Source organism: Onychomys torridus, chromosome 21 (assembly GCF_903995425.1).
Source record: "Onychomys torridus chromosome 21, mOncTor1.1, whole genome shotgun sequence".
Lineage (NCBI taxonomy): Eukaryota > Metazoa > Chordata > Mammalia > Rodentia > Cricetidae > Onychomys > Onychomys torridus.
In genome coordinates this window covers 9,418,631-9,434,993 of record NC_050463.1, presented here as the reverse complement: position 1 = coordinate 9,434,993, position 16,363 = coordinate 9,418,631, and the positions used below count along the sequence as shown (strand labels likewise).

General features: G+C 37.6%; 1 protein-coding gene across 4 annotated transcripts in view; it reads right to left on the bottom strand.

Moving 5' to 3' along the window:
- Nucleotides 1–8,625: 8,625 nt before the first annotated feature.
- LOC118571689 (protection of telomeres protein 1-like) overlaps nt 8,626–16,363 on the bottom strand; it is a 53,108-nt gene continuing 45,370 nt past the window's right edge. For all 4 annotated transcript variants that reach the window (XM_036170903.1, XM_036170905.1, XM_036170904.1 and 1 more), the window contains 4 exons: nt 14,980–15,068; nt 12,922–13,013; nt 10,994–11,099; nt 8,626–9,709 (listed from right to left, as the gene is read on the bottom strand). In XM_036170903.1, coding sequence (XP_036026796.1) covers nt 9,597–9,709; nt 10,994–11,099; nt 12,922–13,013; nt 14,980–15,068 — 400 coding nt within the window. In that variant the 3' untranslated portion in view covers nt 8,626–9,596. The remainder of the gene's footprint in view (nt 9,710–10,993; nt 11,100–12,921; nt 13,014–14,979; nt 15,069–16,363) is intronic.

The following is a 16,363-nucleotide window of genomic DNA, read 5'->3' as shown; positions in this document are numbered from 1 at the left end:
AAATTGTCTTGTTTCCCTGATCTCTTTCTCAATTCATTTGACATTTGTATATAGGAGGGACACTGAATTTTTTAAAAGTTAATCTTGTATCTAGACACTTGAAATTGTTTATCAGATGTAGGTGTTCACGGATAAAACATTTGTGACCACTTATGTATACGATCAAACCATGAGATTATAATATTTTGATTTCTTCCTTTCCAATTTGTATCTACTTGATATCCTTCAGTTGTCTTATTTATTGTTCTACTACTATTAACCTAGAACTATATTGGATAGATAGGGATAGAGTAGACAGACTTATCTTGTTCTAAGAACAACAGTCACCCAGTTTTTAGTTCTTCCCCACTAGTGCTATGGTGTTAAACTACATGGGAATAGAGGAATTGCTAGAAACTAACCTGAGCAGTCGGAACACAGAACATCTAAAGCCAGTGTTCTTAGGTGGGCTTCATACTTCTTCTCCAGCACCAAGTCCAGTCAGGTTTAAGATATATGCTTCTTGGTTTCTATAACCTCTCAGCACCTCAGAAGCACTAGAACTTTCACAACAGTTAAGCACTATGGATTCTTTTGTCTCATTGGTTGGAACAATGTCACATGACCATTCCTACCAGCAAAGGAAACTAGGAAATTGAGTTGTATTTTTTAAGAATGGTAATTGGGTTGTATCTAGGTGTATCAGTACTAAGCATGATAATAAGCCAAGAAAAGGCTGTGGGACACCTTTTCTAATATTTCCCCAAATTGTGAGTAAATATTTTTTCCACAGAAGACCTGAAAACTGTTGCTCCTTGTGGAACTGAAGCCTTCTGGATTATGTACGGCAATGTGTATTTGTGTGTATATTTGTTTTATTATTTATGTGTGTATGTGGGTGTATGTTTATGTATGCGAGACAAAGATGGAGATAGAGACATGTAAATTAATGTTGCTAGATTACATATACATCAATATAAAAAATATTACACATTCATATAGCAGATGGATCTAAAGGGATGCATCTTTGCTTTGTATTTAAGAAGGCTACATGGCAACAGTCCCCATTTTTGTGAGAGTAACTAGTACATCTTATTTTCTAAAATAACCCAATCTGTGTGGTGGTTAATAAACCCATTTGCCACTGTATGACTAGGTTCCTGGAAAGAAATAATTTTACATTGGAAAATGCTGGCAAGCACTTCATCAGCCATAATGAAACACAGTGGAATTGTGCCTAGCACCATGCAAAGTGAGAGGTTAGAAGCATGCTCAACACCATGGCTGCTATCTGTTTCCCATGGACTCTCTTTAAAGTGCTTTCATTTTTTCTCCTCAGCTGTTAAAGTACATGTTCATTAACTGCCAGTTGTAGCGATCTCCCATTATATTTTCTTTTATTTGATAATTTTCCTCTGTGAATATTCTTATAGATTTAACATCTTTCATATAGATGAAGCCTCACCTGGAGAAGGCTAGACAGCTTTCCTTTTGGAAACAAGCTCAGAAAAGTTATGATCTTAGTGCCTAGAGTATAAAAGTCCTCAACACAAATTACCAAATGAGAGTGTGGGGTATCAATGGGTAGTAGCTACACAAAACAAGTAGTCTTGTGTGTCTAATCCCATTGCGCCTACAGGGTGATGGGAGGTAGAGATGGGAATCCCTAAACACTGGGCCAGCTGGCAGAAGCAGCAAAGGAGACAATTTCACGATTCATGGAGATGACTGACACATGAGATCATAGACTCCACATGCACACTGGAGCATGTGCATACCTGTACCACAGCGTTGATAAAAAGCTTACCATTTCTACAATGTGCAGTATTTTGTTATCCTTTTGATTTTTTGAAATTACATTGTAGTTATTTGCAATAAAAAATCATCTCTCTGTATGTTATGTATGAAAGTAGATTAAATTCTTTGTGAATGGAAAAATGGCAAATTCTTAGTGAGAAGTACAGGCAGTATATTAAAGAAGTAAGCTATGTTACTGTATAACATGGATTGCATTTAACACATTTGTTTTTTAAAGCTGCTACATCTTAGAACTATCAAAAATGAGCAGACTACATGTAAATGCATATTGAAGCATATTTTCCTTAAAAACAAGGATGTAAAGGACTCAGAGAATATCAAAGAGCTTATTTCGTGAGAAGAATTTGTAATTAAGGATCCAAAGGACTTATACGACTTTAGGAAGTACAGAAGTATGAAGCAATGCCAACAACTAACTAACTAACTACTAACTAACTCCTAACTAACTCAGATACCAACAACTAACCAACCATTGCCACCAACACCTAGCTGACAATCAAGTGTCTTCTCTTGGTATGTACTAACTATAATAATATAATTTAATTTAAAATGGCAAGATACACATTTACAAAATCATGAGTTGCCCTAAAACAGGTTCCTATGGTATGTAGAGCTTTGACGATAATATTTTACAGCCACATTTTATTACTGAAACAATAGTTCTATATTAGCACATTGCATGAGAAAATAATCATGAAAGAACTTGTATATATTTTATGTTAAAAACATAAAATGGTGACAAAGATCTTGATAGCCTATAAAATTAGGATATAAATTTGTATGCTGTATGATTCAGTCAGTACGGCCAGGAATTCCTGATTGAAGAGATTTATTGAAATTGTATTTGCTCTATTCCATTCACAAATAAATGTGTTAATGCCTAAGATTGCAATTTAGCTCAGTTTTTCAACTTCAACAAGAACTGTAAGTTGGCTGTAACCAGATAACCTTTAGGTTTGTTTCTAATATTCTCTCCTTTGAAAAATCTCTACAAAATTTTTGTTATAACTGTCTAATACAATTCAGAATTCATGTTACAATAATTACCACTACTTAAAACAGAGTGGACAGAAATATTAGAAATTCAAGTCTTCGGTAAATACCTGATTATGCACTAGACTTCTGTAGATACACTTGATTCTCTGTATAGAAATGAGAGGTACTACTAACTGCATTAAGACTTGATATCAGGCTGGAGAGATGGCTCAGCAGTTAAGAGCACTAGCTGCTCTTCCAGAGGTCCTGAGTTCAATTCCCAGCATCCACATGGTGGCTCACAACCATCTGTAATGAGATCTGGTGCCCTCTTCTGGCCTGCGGGTATACATGCAGGCAGAACACTATATATACACACTAAATAAATAAATAAATAAATAAATAAATAAATAAATAAATCTTAAAAAAAAAAAGACTTGATATCTATTGACACATAGTTTATAAAAGCATTTTAGCAATCATACTGATTTTATTTCCAAATAAGCTGTTTGTACCCTAACAAAACTATTTAAACACAATACTTAATGTTCAGAAGTCTTTTTTTGTTTTTGTTTTTCGAGACAGGCTTTCTCTGTGTAGCTTTGCGCCTTTCCTGGATCTTGCTTTGTAGCCCAGGCTGGCCTTGAACTCACAGAGATCCGCATGCCTCTGCCTCCCAAGTTCTGGGATTAAAGGCATGCACCACCACTGCCTGGCTCAGAAGTCTTTTTAATTGCATAAGGAGAAAACTACATGATTTCTATCTCTTCAGGCAAATGAAATAATTAATATAAAGTAGCTTGACTGAACAGTTGCTTTGCAGTTACTGCAAGAAATTCTTTATGGACCAAGCGAAAAGATTAAACTCCTCTCTGCAAAACTGAAATTAAAGAACTCACTATTTTTACATCATGTGCCATATTCTTTACTAAGATCTTACAGACCATTCTACTTACCACTGCTTAAGGATTGTGTCCTGGCTTTGGGGATACCATGTGCCCTGTGCCTTGTGTAGTGCCCAGCATAAGACAAGCACTGAATAACTGGTGAATAAATAAATTCTGGTTTGTCATCATTAGGCTGTATTTATTAAAACAATGGAATCTATCCCTTATCAGGATTTTGTTTTGTCTATTCACCCTAATTTTGCAAATGCCAGCAATGTACATGACAGTAAAGGTGAAGTCCAAATGGTGAAGATTAAATTGCTTCAGTGGCCACTTGAAAACGTACTGTTAGTTCTAATGATGCTGCCGTATCTGTTGGATTATTTTAAGCTCTGGGGAAGAAAGTCATAGGGCAGTTTTAATGTATCTACATTATTGGGCAACCCTCATGGATTGTGCATAGATGAAATAAAATTTGAAGTGTGTGTGTGGGAATAAAATATTAAAAGAAAGTTATACTAAGTCAGGGTTATATGGGAGACAGGAAGTCAGTTTAATTTTGGAGTGGAGCTCTGAAATTGGACAATGGATACTGAAAAACTATCTTTACATCTTGCACAACTTTGCCTAAGATTGGCAGTGAAGATGATAATCCATATAAAAATGTTACAGGTTATGCTGAATTGACAAGAGAAGATTGTATATTCTTGTGTGTTTGAGTGAAATGTTCAATAGATGTCTGTCAGGTCCATTTGAGTCATAACCTTTGTTAGTTCCCTTATTTCTATGTTAAGTTTCTATCTGGCAGACCTGTCCAGTGGTGAGAGAGGGGTGTTAAAGTCTTCCACTATTAGTGTGTGGGGTTTGATGTGTGATTTAAGCTTTAGTAAGGTTTCTTTTACAAATCTAAGTGCCCTTGTATTGGAGGCATAAATGTTCAGAATTGGGACTTCATCTTGATGGACTTTTCCTGTGATGAACATGAAATATCCTTCTCCATCACTTTTTATTAATTTTAGTTTGAAGTCTATTTTCTTAGATATTAGGATTTCTACACCTAATTTCTTAGGTCCATTTGATTGGAAAATATTTTCCCAACTCTTTAATCTGAGGTAATGTCTGTCTTTGAGGTTGAGTTTTGTTTCTTGTATGCAGCACATGGATGAATCCTGTTTTCGTATCCATTCTGTTAGCCTGTGTCTTTTTATAGGCAAATTGAATCCATTAATATTGAGATATTAATGACCAGTGATTGTTAATTCTTGTTATTTTTGGTTTTGTTGTTGTTGGTTGTATTGTGTGTATGTTTCTCTTCTTTGTGATTTGCTGGTGTAAGGCTATTGCCTGTGTTTTGGCAGTTGCAGCTAAATTCCTTGGGTTGGAGTTTTCCTTCTAGTATTTTCTATAGGGCTGGACTTGTGGGTATGTAGTGTTTAAATCTGGTTTTGTCATGGAATATCTTGTTTTTTCCATCTATGGTGATTAAAAGTTTTGCTAAGTATAGCAATCTGGGCAGGCATCCATGGTATCTTAGTATCTGCAGAACATCTGTCCAGGACCTCCTGGCTTTCACAGTTTCCATTGAGAAGTCAGGTGTAATTCTGATAGGTCTGCCTTCATATGTTACTTGACCTTTTTCCTTTGCTGCTCTTAATATTCTTTATTCTGCATGTTTATTGTTTTGACTATTATGTGATGAGAGGGCATTTTTGTGGTCCAGTTTATTTGGTGTTCTATAAGCTTCTTGTATCCTCACATGCATGTCTTCCTTGAGGTGGGGAAAGTTTTCTTCTATGGTTTTGTTGAATATATATATTCTGCCTTTGAGCTAGAATTCTTCTCCTTCTATCCCTATTATTCTTAGGTTTGGTCTTTCCATGGTGTCCCAGATTTCCTTGATGTTTTGTGTTAAAAAAAATGCTGGATTTAATATTTTCTTTGATTGATGAATCTATTTCCTGTATCATATCCTCAATGTCTGAGATTCTCTGTTCCATCTCTTGTACTATGTTATGCATGCCTCTGTAGTTCCTGTTCATTCACTCAGATTTTCCTTTTCCTGAATTCTCTCAATTTGTGTTTTATTGCCTCTATTTTAATTTTCAGGTCTTGAACTGTTTCTTTCACCTGTTTGTTTTTTTCTTGGGTTTCTTGGCTTTAAAGAATTTCTTGATTTCCTACAATTCTTTGTTTGTCTTTTCCTCCATTTTCTTTTTTTTTTTTTTAACATTACAAAGATTTTTATTCACTTCTTCACCATTCCTGTCCCCATCTCCAAATATGTTTAAATTATCATTGGTCTGAAATGATAGCTCATTTATTGTTATTACAATAGAGGAACAACTCATATTGATGCATATTAACAGACCCAGAATATATTATAACACTCTAATGACTGCAAACATATCGCCCAAATTAAGCATCTCGGGTATACAGTATTTCCATGATCTCCTTTATGGTGTGGTCACATGATTAATACCAACAGTTCAGAAATGCTTACAACAGACCAACTAACATATATTATAGTTGCAGAAATTATTCAGGTATTGCCTCTGGGAGGTACATAACTGAGACCGATTTGGTTATATAGAAACAAGTATACTTACCAAACACTAGATTTTCTAAATTTTTTCTGAACAAAATCATGCCAGATTTAAAAACAAACAAACAAACAAACAAACAAAAAACAGCTTCTAATATGGTGTGAGCCCCAGATAGAACCTGCCATTGAGCTGTGTATATGGAATGGCTAAACAGAAATTTTTCTTGGCATACATTGGCCCAGGAATCCTCAAAGAAGAACATATATGTTGAATGTCATCATGCAAAGATGTTCATGACCCCTCCCAGACTATCTAAGACAGACAGACGAGGGTGCTTTCTGTTTCCAAAATCTGAGACCCATCCATAAAAAGTAAGTTCAAAACTGCAAACTGCCATCATGGGCTTTATGTGTATATTATATATTAACAGCAGAGATGGTAGGTGGTACAATTTTCCCTTTGTTCTATCGCAAATACTTCAAACCATGCCTGGTATGTGTGTCGTGTCAGCTATAAAAATATTTGAAAGAGTGAATGATCACTGAGGAGTAATCATAGGAGTATCTCGGGAGCACTTCTTTAAGGGAATTTTTCATTTCCTCTTTTAGGGTCTCTATCATCTTCATAAAGTTGTTATTAAGGCCATTTTCTTCTAGATCATCTGCTTTGAGATGTTTAGGTCTTCTTGTTGTAGCATCACTAGGTTCTGGTGGTATCATATCGCTGTTTATGTTATTTAATGTGTTCTTACACTGCAGTCTACCCATTTCTTCCATTAGTCTGTACAGGTGGAGCTCTGGGTCATTCTTCTTACAATTGGTGCAGGTAGGGCCTGTGACTCATGTGCTTGCTCTTCTTCCCAGTTGGTGCAGGATCAGGGCCTTACCTCTTCCTAATCCATCCAGGGGGTGCATATGGCTTTGGTGGTCATTGGTGCTACATGAGATAGTTCACCAGAGAGCAGGAGAGGAGGCTGCTGCCTGGTCTCTGGGGCTGCCATGCTCTTTCCAATTGATGCAGGGGAGGTATGGCTCAGGTGGTCACTGGTGCAGTAGGTGATGGTTCAACAGGGGGTAGAGAAGAAGGCTGCTGCCTTATCTCTAGAGGTGCAATGGCTGGGGAGGGGCATGGAATGTGCCCCTGGGGCCTAGGGGTTAGAGAACTGGGCTGTCCAGTCCAGAGATCAGGGCTTACCTATTCCCAATCAGTGCAGTCAGGTAGTCACTGGTGCTGGAGGCGATGATTAGTGTGGCAGCAGGGGAGGATCCCCCTAAAAGTTTTGTATTAAGAGTTCATAGACTGAATAGCATCAGTCTCTCACTATCTCAAATAAATTGATAAATCAGTGATGGGGAGGGTGGCAGCTGGGTGTAGAAACATACTAACACACCAAAGAAATGGAAATAAGGGTTAGTGAAAGCAGCAGCAATGTTAACGTTCTTGTCAGCCCATCTTTTCCTCTCCCATGTATGCATACATGTGTGTTTTCATTTCATCTTTTAATTTGTTGGGTGTGCATTGCTTCTAGAATTAGATATGAAAGTCTAAAACTGAGAAAGGAAGAGATATGATAGGCACATAAACTTGTGTTTGTCTAAACAATACTCTAACCATGGAGCTAGACAAGGAAGGGTACAGGGTGGGCAGTGTGGGTGCTGGGTTATCTGAGGAGAGAGCCTGACTAAGTCCTAAGGAAGACCAACCTTCTGCAGTTAGATGGGGAGAGATGACAGTTACAGGTGACTTCTGTAATGCAGGAAAACACATTGGTTTCTTTCTCTATTTCCTACAGCTATTTAAAGTAGGGCTCAAACCATCCTTATCTTAAGAGTCTTGGCTGGGGTGGCTACTAGTATAGATGGCATGTACTCAACACATGACTCCAGTATTAAAGTCAGTTTTCCAACAGGATTCAGCTTTCTTATTAGATTATTTGGTTATTCTGAGGTTTAAATATGTGTGAAGATTTGAGCACAGAACCTGGTATGCAGACAGCTCCAAATATCTGGCCTGCAAGTGTTCTTGCAGAATTAGATTTCTGTTACTGTGATAAAACATTTATAAAAAAGGGGCTCATGGTCTCAGAATTTCCAGTCCAGGGTCACTAGGCCTGTGTCTGCACAGAACATTTTGGTAACAAAAAGCAGAGGAGGTCTATTTGCCTCATGTCAGGAGGAAAGCAGAGGGAAACAAGAGGCAGTTAGGCTCTCAAAACCTCTTTCCAGGGCATGCCATCCACAAACTAACTTCCTTCCCTAGGTCCCATACTTTAATGTGTCCACAACCCCATAACAATGTAATGGGCAGGTCACCATGCCTTCAATTCATGACCACCTGGGGGGCATTCAAGATTCAAATTACAGTACTTACCTCATCATGCTATTTCCAGACATTTAAATTAATGAAACTGTAGTAATGTGTACATTTATTTATTTATTATTTTATAAGCTGCACAGATTTGTTACTCCTTAGTCTTTAGCAAATATATAAATGCATATATACATATATGTACATGTTTGTGCAAAAGTGACTGACTATATTCATTTTAAACTCAATAAATACCATTGTGTTAAAAAGCATACCATTCAACTGTAATGTAGGAACATTTTTACATAAGGCTATTGAAAGAGCTAATACAGCTGACGCAGAAAAATCTTAAACCTCATCACCTCATTAGCTGGTATGGGATGAAATAACTACTAATATTTACAGAGAGAAGTAGAAATCAAATACACCATCTGGTTCAAATCGATAGACTCATCCTAAAATGGGCAACATCAGCACGAAATAGAACAATTCTGCCACTCCTCCAAAATACTCTCAAACTCAGTGAAGCAGATAACCCATGTGTAAAGGCACAGGAAGACTTCCTTCCCCAGGACTGGCTAAGCAATTCCTCTGTACATAAAGTAAAATGGAACAGGATAAAGGACAAGTAGCCACACTGTTTTATCAACGAAAGCCAAAAGACTCAAGAACAGAATGTGTCCTTATCTGCACCCACATTAACATCAACTGCTGCTGGTACAAAACTTAGGACAAGAAAAGAAAACAAATTAGGGGATGTTGGGTGGAGAGCACAGAATCAAGTGTCTCATGGTGGAACATGGACCTTCAGTGTCAGTAACAACACAACTCCCCCGAAGAACTGAAAGAAGAAATGAAGATTTGGTCGCTCCACACCAAATGTGGCCTTATTTTGTAACTCTAGCAGTTACCCTAGGCATGGTGAGCAAAAACGTATTTTAACATTCCCAAGAAATGTCTTTCTGTACAAAAGAACTTAAACTATAGGGAAATTGATAATTTAACAACAGTAAAGTGAGTTCTGAGAATCACATCATAACCTTTTTAAGACTGTAAAATCCCCTACACACTGCACTGCACAGCAGCACTAGATGATGTCTTCTGCAACCACGGTGTCAAATATCTGGTAACATATGTGCTGTTCTGTTCCTCTTGTGACATTGTAGGACTTGATGAGGCACTCCAGCCATGGGTATGCATCTACAGACAAAGAGGGCATCTCATTCAGCCATTAAACAAAGTAATGCTGATTAACCATTTTTTCCCAACCTCAGATGAAAGTGATTTAAAAGTTTACAAACACTTGCCAACAGAGGCAGTCAACTGTCTCACCCATCTTTTACTCCTCTTCTTGTGCGGACAGCTTATGGGCCTCCCTTGGCTTTTCCTTGATTGACTAGAAAGAGGCGGAATCTGAACTTAGAACGTTCACGTGACCTGATAGGTTGGGAGCAGCTTTGGGCCTTGCCACCACGGCAGCAATGATGTCAACTCCAAGTCTGGTGGGGAGCAGGGCAGGCTCATTTCTAACATCAGCAGAGGGCTCTGGTACATCTGCCAGGCATCTGGTAGGGCACTCAAGCTCACCCAGGGTAAAGGAGAAGCTCTTGTGCATGGCCAATATAACTTACATCGTAAATATATATAAAATTTGCCTGTATATGCCAAAAGTTACCACACTCAGAGACTTATTTCTGAAAATCAAAGCATGGTAAGTACAATAGCTAACACAAATAAAAACTGAAAACAAACATATCTGAATTAAACTTTGCTTCAAGTGAGAAACATTTCCCATCTCTGGGAAACTGAGGTTAGAATGCAGAGACCAACTGTGGAGGAAGAAACTCTGATGAGGAACAACATCTAACAGTCACATTAGCAATGGAAAAGCAGAGGAGAGACTTGTCACTGAGGACAATTACTAGAAAAATCAAACATCTTAGCATAATTTAGGTCTGCAGGTTCCAATAAAAAGAATTACTAGCCATAGAAGGGCCTGGTGGCGGCAGCTACAATGGGCACAATGTCACCTGTGCAGGAGCCAGCAGACAAGCTGGTATCTGTACAGAACCAACTAAAGTCCACCGACTTTGCAAAACAAAAACAAAGCTCATTAATACCACAGAGGAAACTCACTGAGTCAAACAAGAGAAATAGTTATCTGAGGACAGGTGTGCTGTGCAAACTGCATCCATTTGCTATAATTGCAGCTTCAATGTCTCTAGGCTGTATGTGCAAACTCAGTCCGCTATGCTGTAAGCAAAACTGCTATGCTGTAAGTATATTTCAAAATGGTTTAAACTCTTTTACTTGTATTTATTTTACTTCCGCTGCTATCCCATCAAGACATGGATAAAGTTATTGCTCACACTTAGTAATTCCCCTCGGTCCAGTTTGCCTCCTTCTACCCATAGTTTACAGATTAGATACACACTAGGTGCTTTTTCAAGAAAGAGAACAAAGCACCTTTGAAATACTGCATACCAATTTTTATTCCTGGAGGACAAATCACATTCATGATCTTTTCCAGATTCCTCTGAAGGTTGTTATCAGTGAGGACTTCTGACGCTGGGATGTGGAAAAATTTCTCCTAAAAATAATCATAAACAAAGGAAATATTCATTATCTGAAGAGCTTTAATGCACAGAATTTTAGTAAGTAATTTGCTAAAATGACCTACTATACATACATCAGTCTATTAAGGTTGTGGAATTCATAAACTAGAATTGTCTATGATAGCCGGGCGGTGGTGGCACACACCTGTAATCCCAGGACTCGGGAGGGAGGCAGGTGGATCTTGTGAGTTCGAGGCCAGCCTGGTCTACAGAGCTAGTCCAGGACAGGCTCCAAAGGTACAGAGAAACCCTGTCTCGAAAAACCAAAAAAGAAAAAAAAAGAAAAAAAAATTGTCTATGATAAAACCAATCCAATCCTCCACTTCAATTGTAAAATAGCTTTGAGATGCACATAGACACACAGTAAGATCATATAGCAAGGCTGATGACACTTTTTGTACCCAGGAAAATAAACCCAGTGTTGAGTATGAGAAGATTTAACATTAAGAAACATTTATTTAATTTCTTCCCCTTCTACACTATGTTTTAGAGAAGAGATTTTTCTTGCCTTGCTAACTGTTCTATTTTGAACACATACATGGCACCCAGCAGTTGCTTATTAAATATTCAATAAGTAAGTGATTGTATAAACTGCAGCCCGGAGAAAAAAATCACAACCTCAACTTGGACAACTTGGATTGTTTTCAATGTTATGTTAAGTTAAAAAAAAAACAAAAAAAACAAATCAAACCAAAACCTTAAATATTAAAAATAAATATAAAATAAAGAAAGAAACAAAGAAACAAAGAAAAAACTGCTTGCCCTAACAAAGTGTTAGTCCTCCTCTTAGCTTTTAGTGTGCCGTGCCTGGTGGGAGCCAGAGAGCTGCCTGTTTACTGGAGCTTCGGGTCATTAGGGAAAGCTATCATGTCACCTGAAGCTGGGGAGTTAGCATTAGCCTGGCATCAGGAGGAGAGCAATCAGCCACATGGGCAGTCAGTTAGACAACATACCTGATGAAGTCACATCAGGTTAGTGGCTCTCAGCCTGTGGGTCATGACTCTGGAGGTGTTGGTGAAATGACCCTTTCACAGGAGTCACATATCAGATACACTGCATATCAGATATTTATATTATAATTCATAACAGTAGGAAAATTTACAGTTATGAAGTAGCAACAAAATAATTTTATGGTTGGAATCACCAAAAACCTCAGCCTTAGGCAGTTTGTGAACCACTGGCCTAGGTCAAGCTTCCCTTGCTGCCAGAACTCCATGGATACTGTTACACACAATGTAGGAAATTAAGTCACAGCTTTACAGGGAGAGGGTGAACCTGGGAACATCAAAGCTAAGTGCAGCTTCAAGGACTTCTCAACTTATAACTACAAGTGTCAGAAATGACAGTGGTCTTTGGGACTCCTGCGCATCTTAGGTGATAATACATACCTGTTTATCAAGTAACTTCATTTCCTTCTAGAACTATGGAGGCTTACAAAGTACAGTGAGGTGACACCAGTGTGGCTCTATATCTGTTCTTTGGCCCAGCAGTGGAACTGCTGAATGATGAGGAGATTGGCTACTCAGATTTTGATTCCTCAACTTCATATTTTTAAAAATTTGATTTCTAATGGAAAATTCAAAGCTATAAACCACACAGTTTTAGATTTATGTGGCTGTATTTCTTTTATATATTCTAAGTTACTTTAAATACTTTTAAAAATAAAATACAGAGAAACTGAGTTTTAGGGTTCAAAAGGTCTCAATAAGTTACACTGAAGTAATACTAAGTAGCATGAATATTAAAGATTTGAAATATAAATTTTAGTTAAGTATTTTTAGCAGGTCTGTTACTTACAGAATCCTTGAGGTAAGCATCCAATACTCCTGTCCCGTCATCAAAAGTGAAAGTCATAACAAACACGTACTGCAGAGGAACAATGCCCAGAACTAGTGAGAGAAAAGAGCACATTATTCCACACTGCTAGACTTTCTATAAGGCAAACTCAGAAGTGCCTTATTCTAGTGTGCAAGTGCAGATAATGTTTACTGAAGGTATTCACACCAGAAAGAATGCTTTCTTCCTCAGGATTTTGTTAAACCCAAGCAACAGAATCCCTTTGGAACATTAGGCAGGGGTAGTTTCATGATACACAGAATTGTATCCTAATACTTGGTAGAACCACAACAAGTGATTAATAAAATGCAACTCATTACATGTTAATCATATAAAAAATGAAATTAAAATCACAGAATGTTCTAGAAAGCAACACACAGTTCAATATTGCTAAAAGTTTATTTCCCTTTTTTTCAGAGATGTCATCTAGTTGAAAGAACAAACATGCCAGCATCTGGGGTTCCATAAATGCTAGGATGAGGAAGCATGAATAAACTGGAGATAATAAACATGAGAATTTACAGAAGGCAAACACGCTTCACAGATGTATGAAATGTTCTATCACCATTCTCACAGACCATATTCTGGCAGGAAGACTAATTAGGGAGGCAAGACAGAAGAAATAATTGGGACGCAGACACAATTTTAGTATGTAATAGCAGTAAAACAAGAACCATGTTTCTGGCTTCAGAAGGGCTTGATAGTTACACTGAAGTAACTATAAGAAAGATGAAATTCAAATCACGGAGGTTCTAAAACAGTATTGCCCAGCTTGACAGGAAAAGCTCATGAGAAGTAACATGGGATCTCATTGGTCCAGAGTATGAGACAGTTGTACTACAAACGAAGAATATCACAAAAAGTACAAATACACATTTTAAAAAGGAAATTGCAGTCTAGGGGAAAGAATTTATAATTAGAGTTTTTCTGCCTGGCCCACAGTCAGGACAAATCTCTCTTACCCGCCAGTCCCACAGTCGCTCAGACCCAACCATGAAAGCACACAGAAACTTATATTGCTTACAAACTGTATGGCGGTGGCAGGCTGCTTGTTATCTACCGTTTCTATCTTAAATTAACCCATTTCTGTTAATTCTATACTTTGCCACATGGCTTGTGGCTTACCAGTATCTTTACATGTTGCTTTTCATGGCGGCTGCTGGCAGTGTCTCCCCCAGCCTTCTACTTCCCAGAATTCTCTTCTCCTTGTCCCGCCTATACTTCCTGCCTGGCCACTGGCCAATCAGAACTTTATTTACACAGAGAGATATCCACAGCAGCTGGGTGTACAGTTTCACAAACTAATTCTCACTAGTTTGAGTTGCCCAAACTAAACTTACAGCTCTCAATAGCTGTGAAGAGCGAACTCTGAGAAAAACACTGGCAAAGTGGACCTTTATTGAGGAGACAACGCAGTGAGGAGAATGGAAAAGTAACAAAGGAGTGGAGCCTGCCAGCTGAACAATACAGATTCAATAGAGGCACAGCAGACATGGTGACGCCTACAGAGCATTGTCCTTACAGAGGAGGACATGGACACACAAATGTAATAAACTGGTAGACACAGCATGATCCCTGTTAGATCCCTGACTTCACTATTAAGGACTTCCTAAAAGTTACACCTTGCAATGTACCCTGTTCCTGAAAGCCAAAAGCAGTCATATGTGCGATAAACAGACTCCTACATGCTGATTAAAGACTCAGAAGAAGGTAACAGCCCTCTCAACACCTCATCCAACACTAAGTATGACTCAGAAAGATTTCCTCAGGATCTGTATTTGAGATTAATGATTAAACAAAAACAAGTGGTCAAATATTCAAATATGGTTATGATTACAATGCTTGTAAATGACCGCAAGTATTTTAAATATTTGTCCTTATTTTTTATTATAATTTTTGCGAATAGGTTTCAGTAAAGGAAAGTTAAGCTAGTTTTACCATGAGTATTCACAAATATTGAAATGTAAGTCAGTGAGATGACAGAATATTAAAATTTTAGGACACAAAAATCCAGCTCACCTTCTGCCACAGAAGAAGGAATCCATATTCTTTTATTAGAAATGGTACTTAGGTTTTGTATGGGTTTCAAGTTTGAACACTGTTTACAACTGAAATGAGCAAGAAAAAATGAGAAGTATTTAAATATAATCAAAGTCACTTAATTATTGTATCTTGTTTAAGTATGGACAGTTTTAGAAAGTCAGCTATTAAACAGAAGAGCACTTTACAGTTTATACTGTAATGTGCTTGTTTCAAAATAGAATTATGATTACTTTACTACACAAAAGTAATAGAAGATACTATGTGTGTGGTGGCTTCAATGAGATTGGCCCTAGAGGCGCATATATTTGAATGTTTGTTTCTCAGTTGGTGAAACTGTTTGGGAAGGATTATGAGGTGTGTCATTGTGAGTGGGCTCTGAGGTTTCAAAAGGCCCAGTTAACTTTTTCTGCTTCCTACTTGTGGATCAAGAGGTGAGCTCTCAGATATCTCTCCAGCACCACATCTGCTTGTATTGTGCCATGCTCCCTACCATGGACTAACACTCTGAAACTGAAAACAAGCCCTGAATTAAATGCTCGCTTTCATAAGTTGCCTTGGTCACGGTGTCTCCTTAAAGTGATAGAACAGTGACTAAGACAATGAATGGGCTTCAGAATAACTTGAAGTTGTGAACCAGGAACTGGACTTTAATTTGGCTGTTAATTTTCTTATCTGAAGACACAAGAGAGAAGTTGCATGAACTCATTGAATTTATGGCTCTATGAGCAATACCTAATGGACACAGTCTTACAAAAATATAGTAATAAATTTTTTTCTGAATGAACAGTGAAGACAAGTTAGATTTCAGGTAAATTTCTGGTGAGCACATATTCAGAGGCACTGTGTATGATGCCCGCAAGTCAGTTACTGTCTGAAATATAAGAACACATGAAATGAGACAATGAATGAAACTGGATGTCCTTTAGTACAACTCGTCCAGCTATCAGTATATTTAAATATGAGTAATTTAATTTTATTATGCATGATGAAATGTGCATGAGATGTAGTAAGAAAATAGGCTTAGAAAATACTTTTGAATAAAAATTAGAACTCAAGAGTACCTGTAACTTATGAATTGGGAAACAGGGGTGACTGCTTTCAAGTTCACCATTTAATCATCAAATACATAGGTATTTCCTCACTAACAGTAATAATGAAAAGATAAAGGTATGAAAATTAGTCACTAGGGTTGGGGATTTAGCTCAGTGGTAGAGCGCTTGCCTAGCAAGCCCAGGGCCCTGGGTTCGATCCTCAGCTCCAAAAGAAAAAAAAAAGAAAATTATTCACTAATATTAGACAGTGATAGAGCAAGTTGGCATATAATTTTTGGTCTCCTGACTTAGACTTAGGTACTCTATAC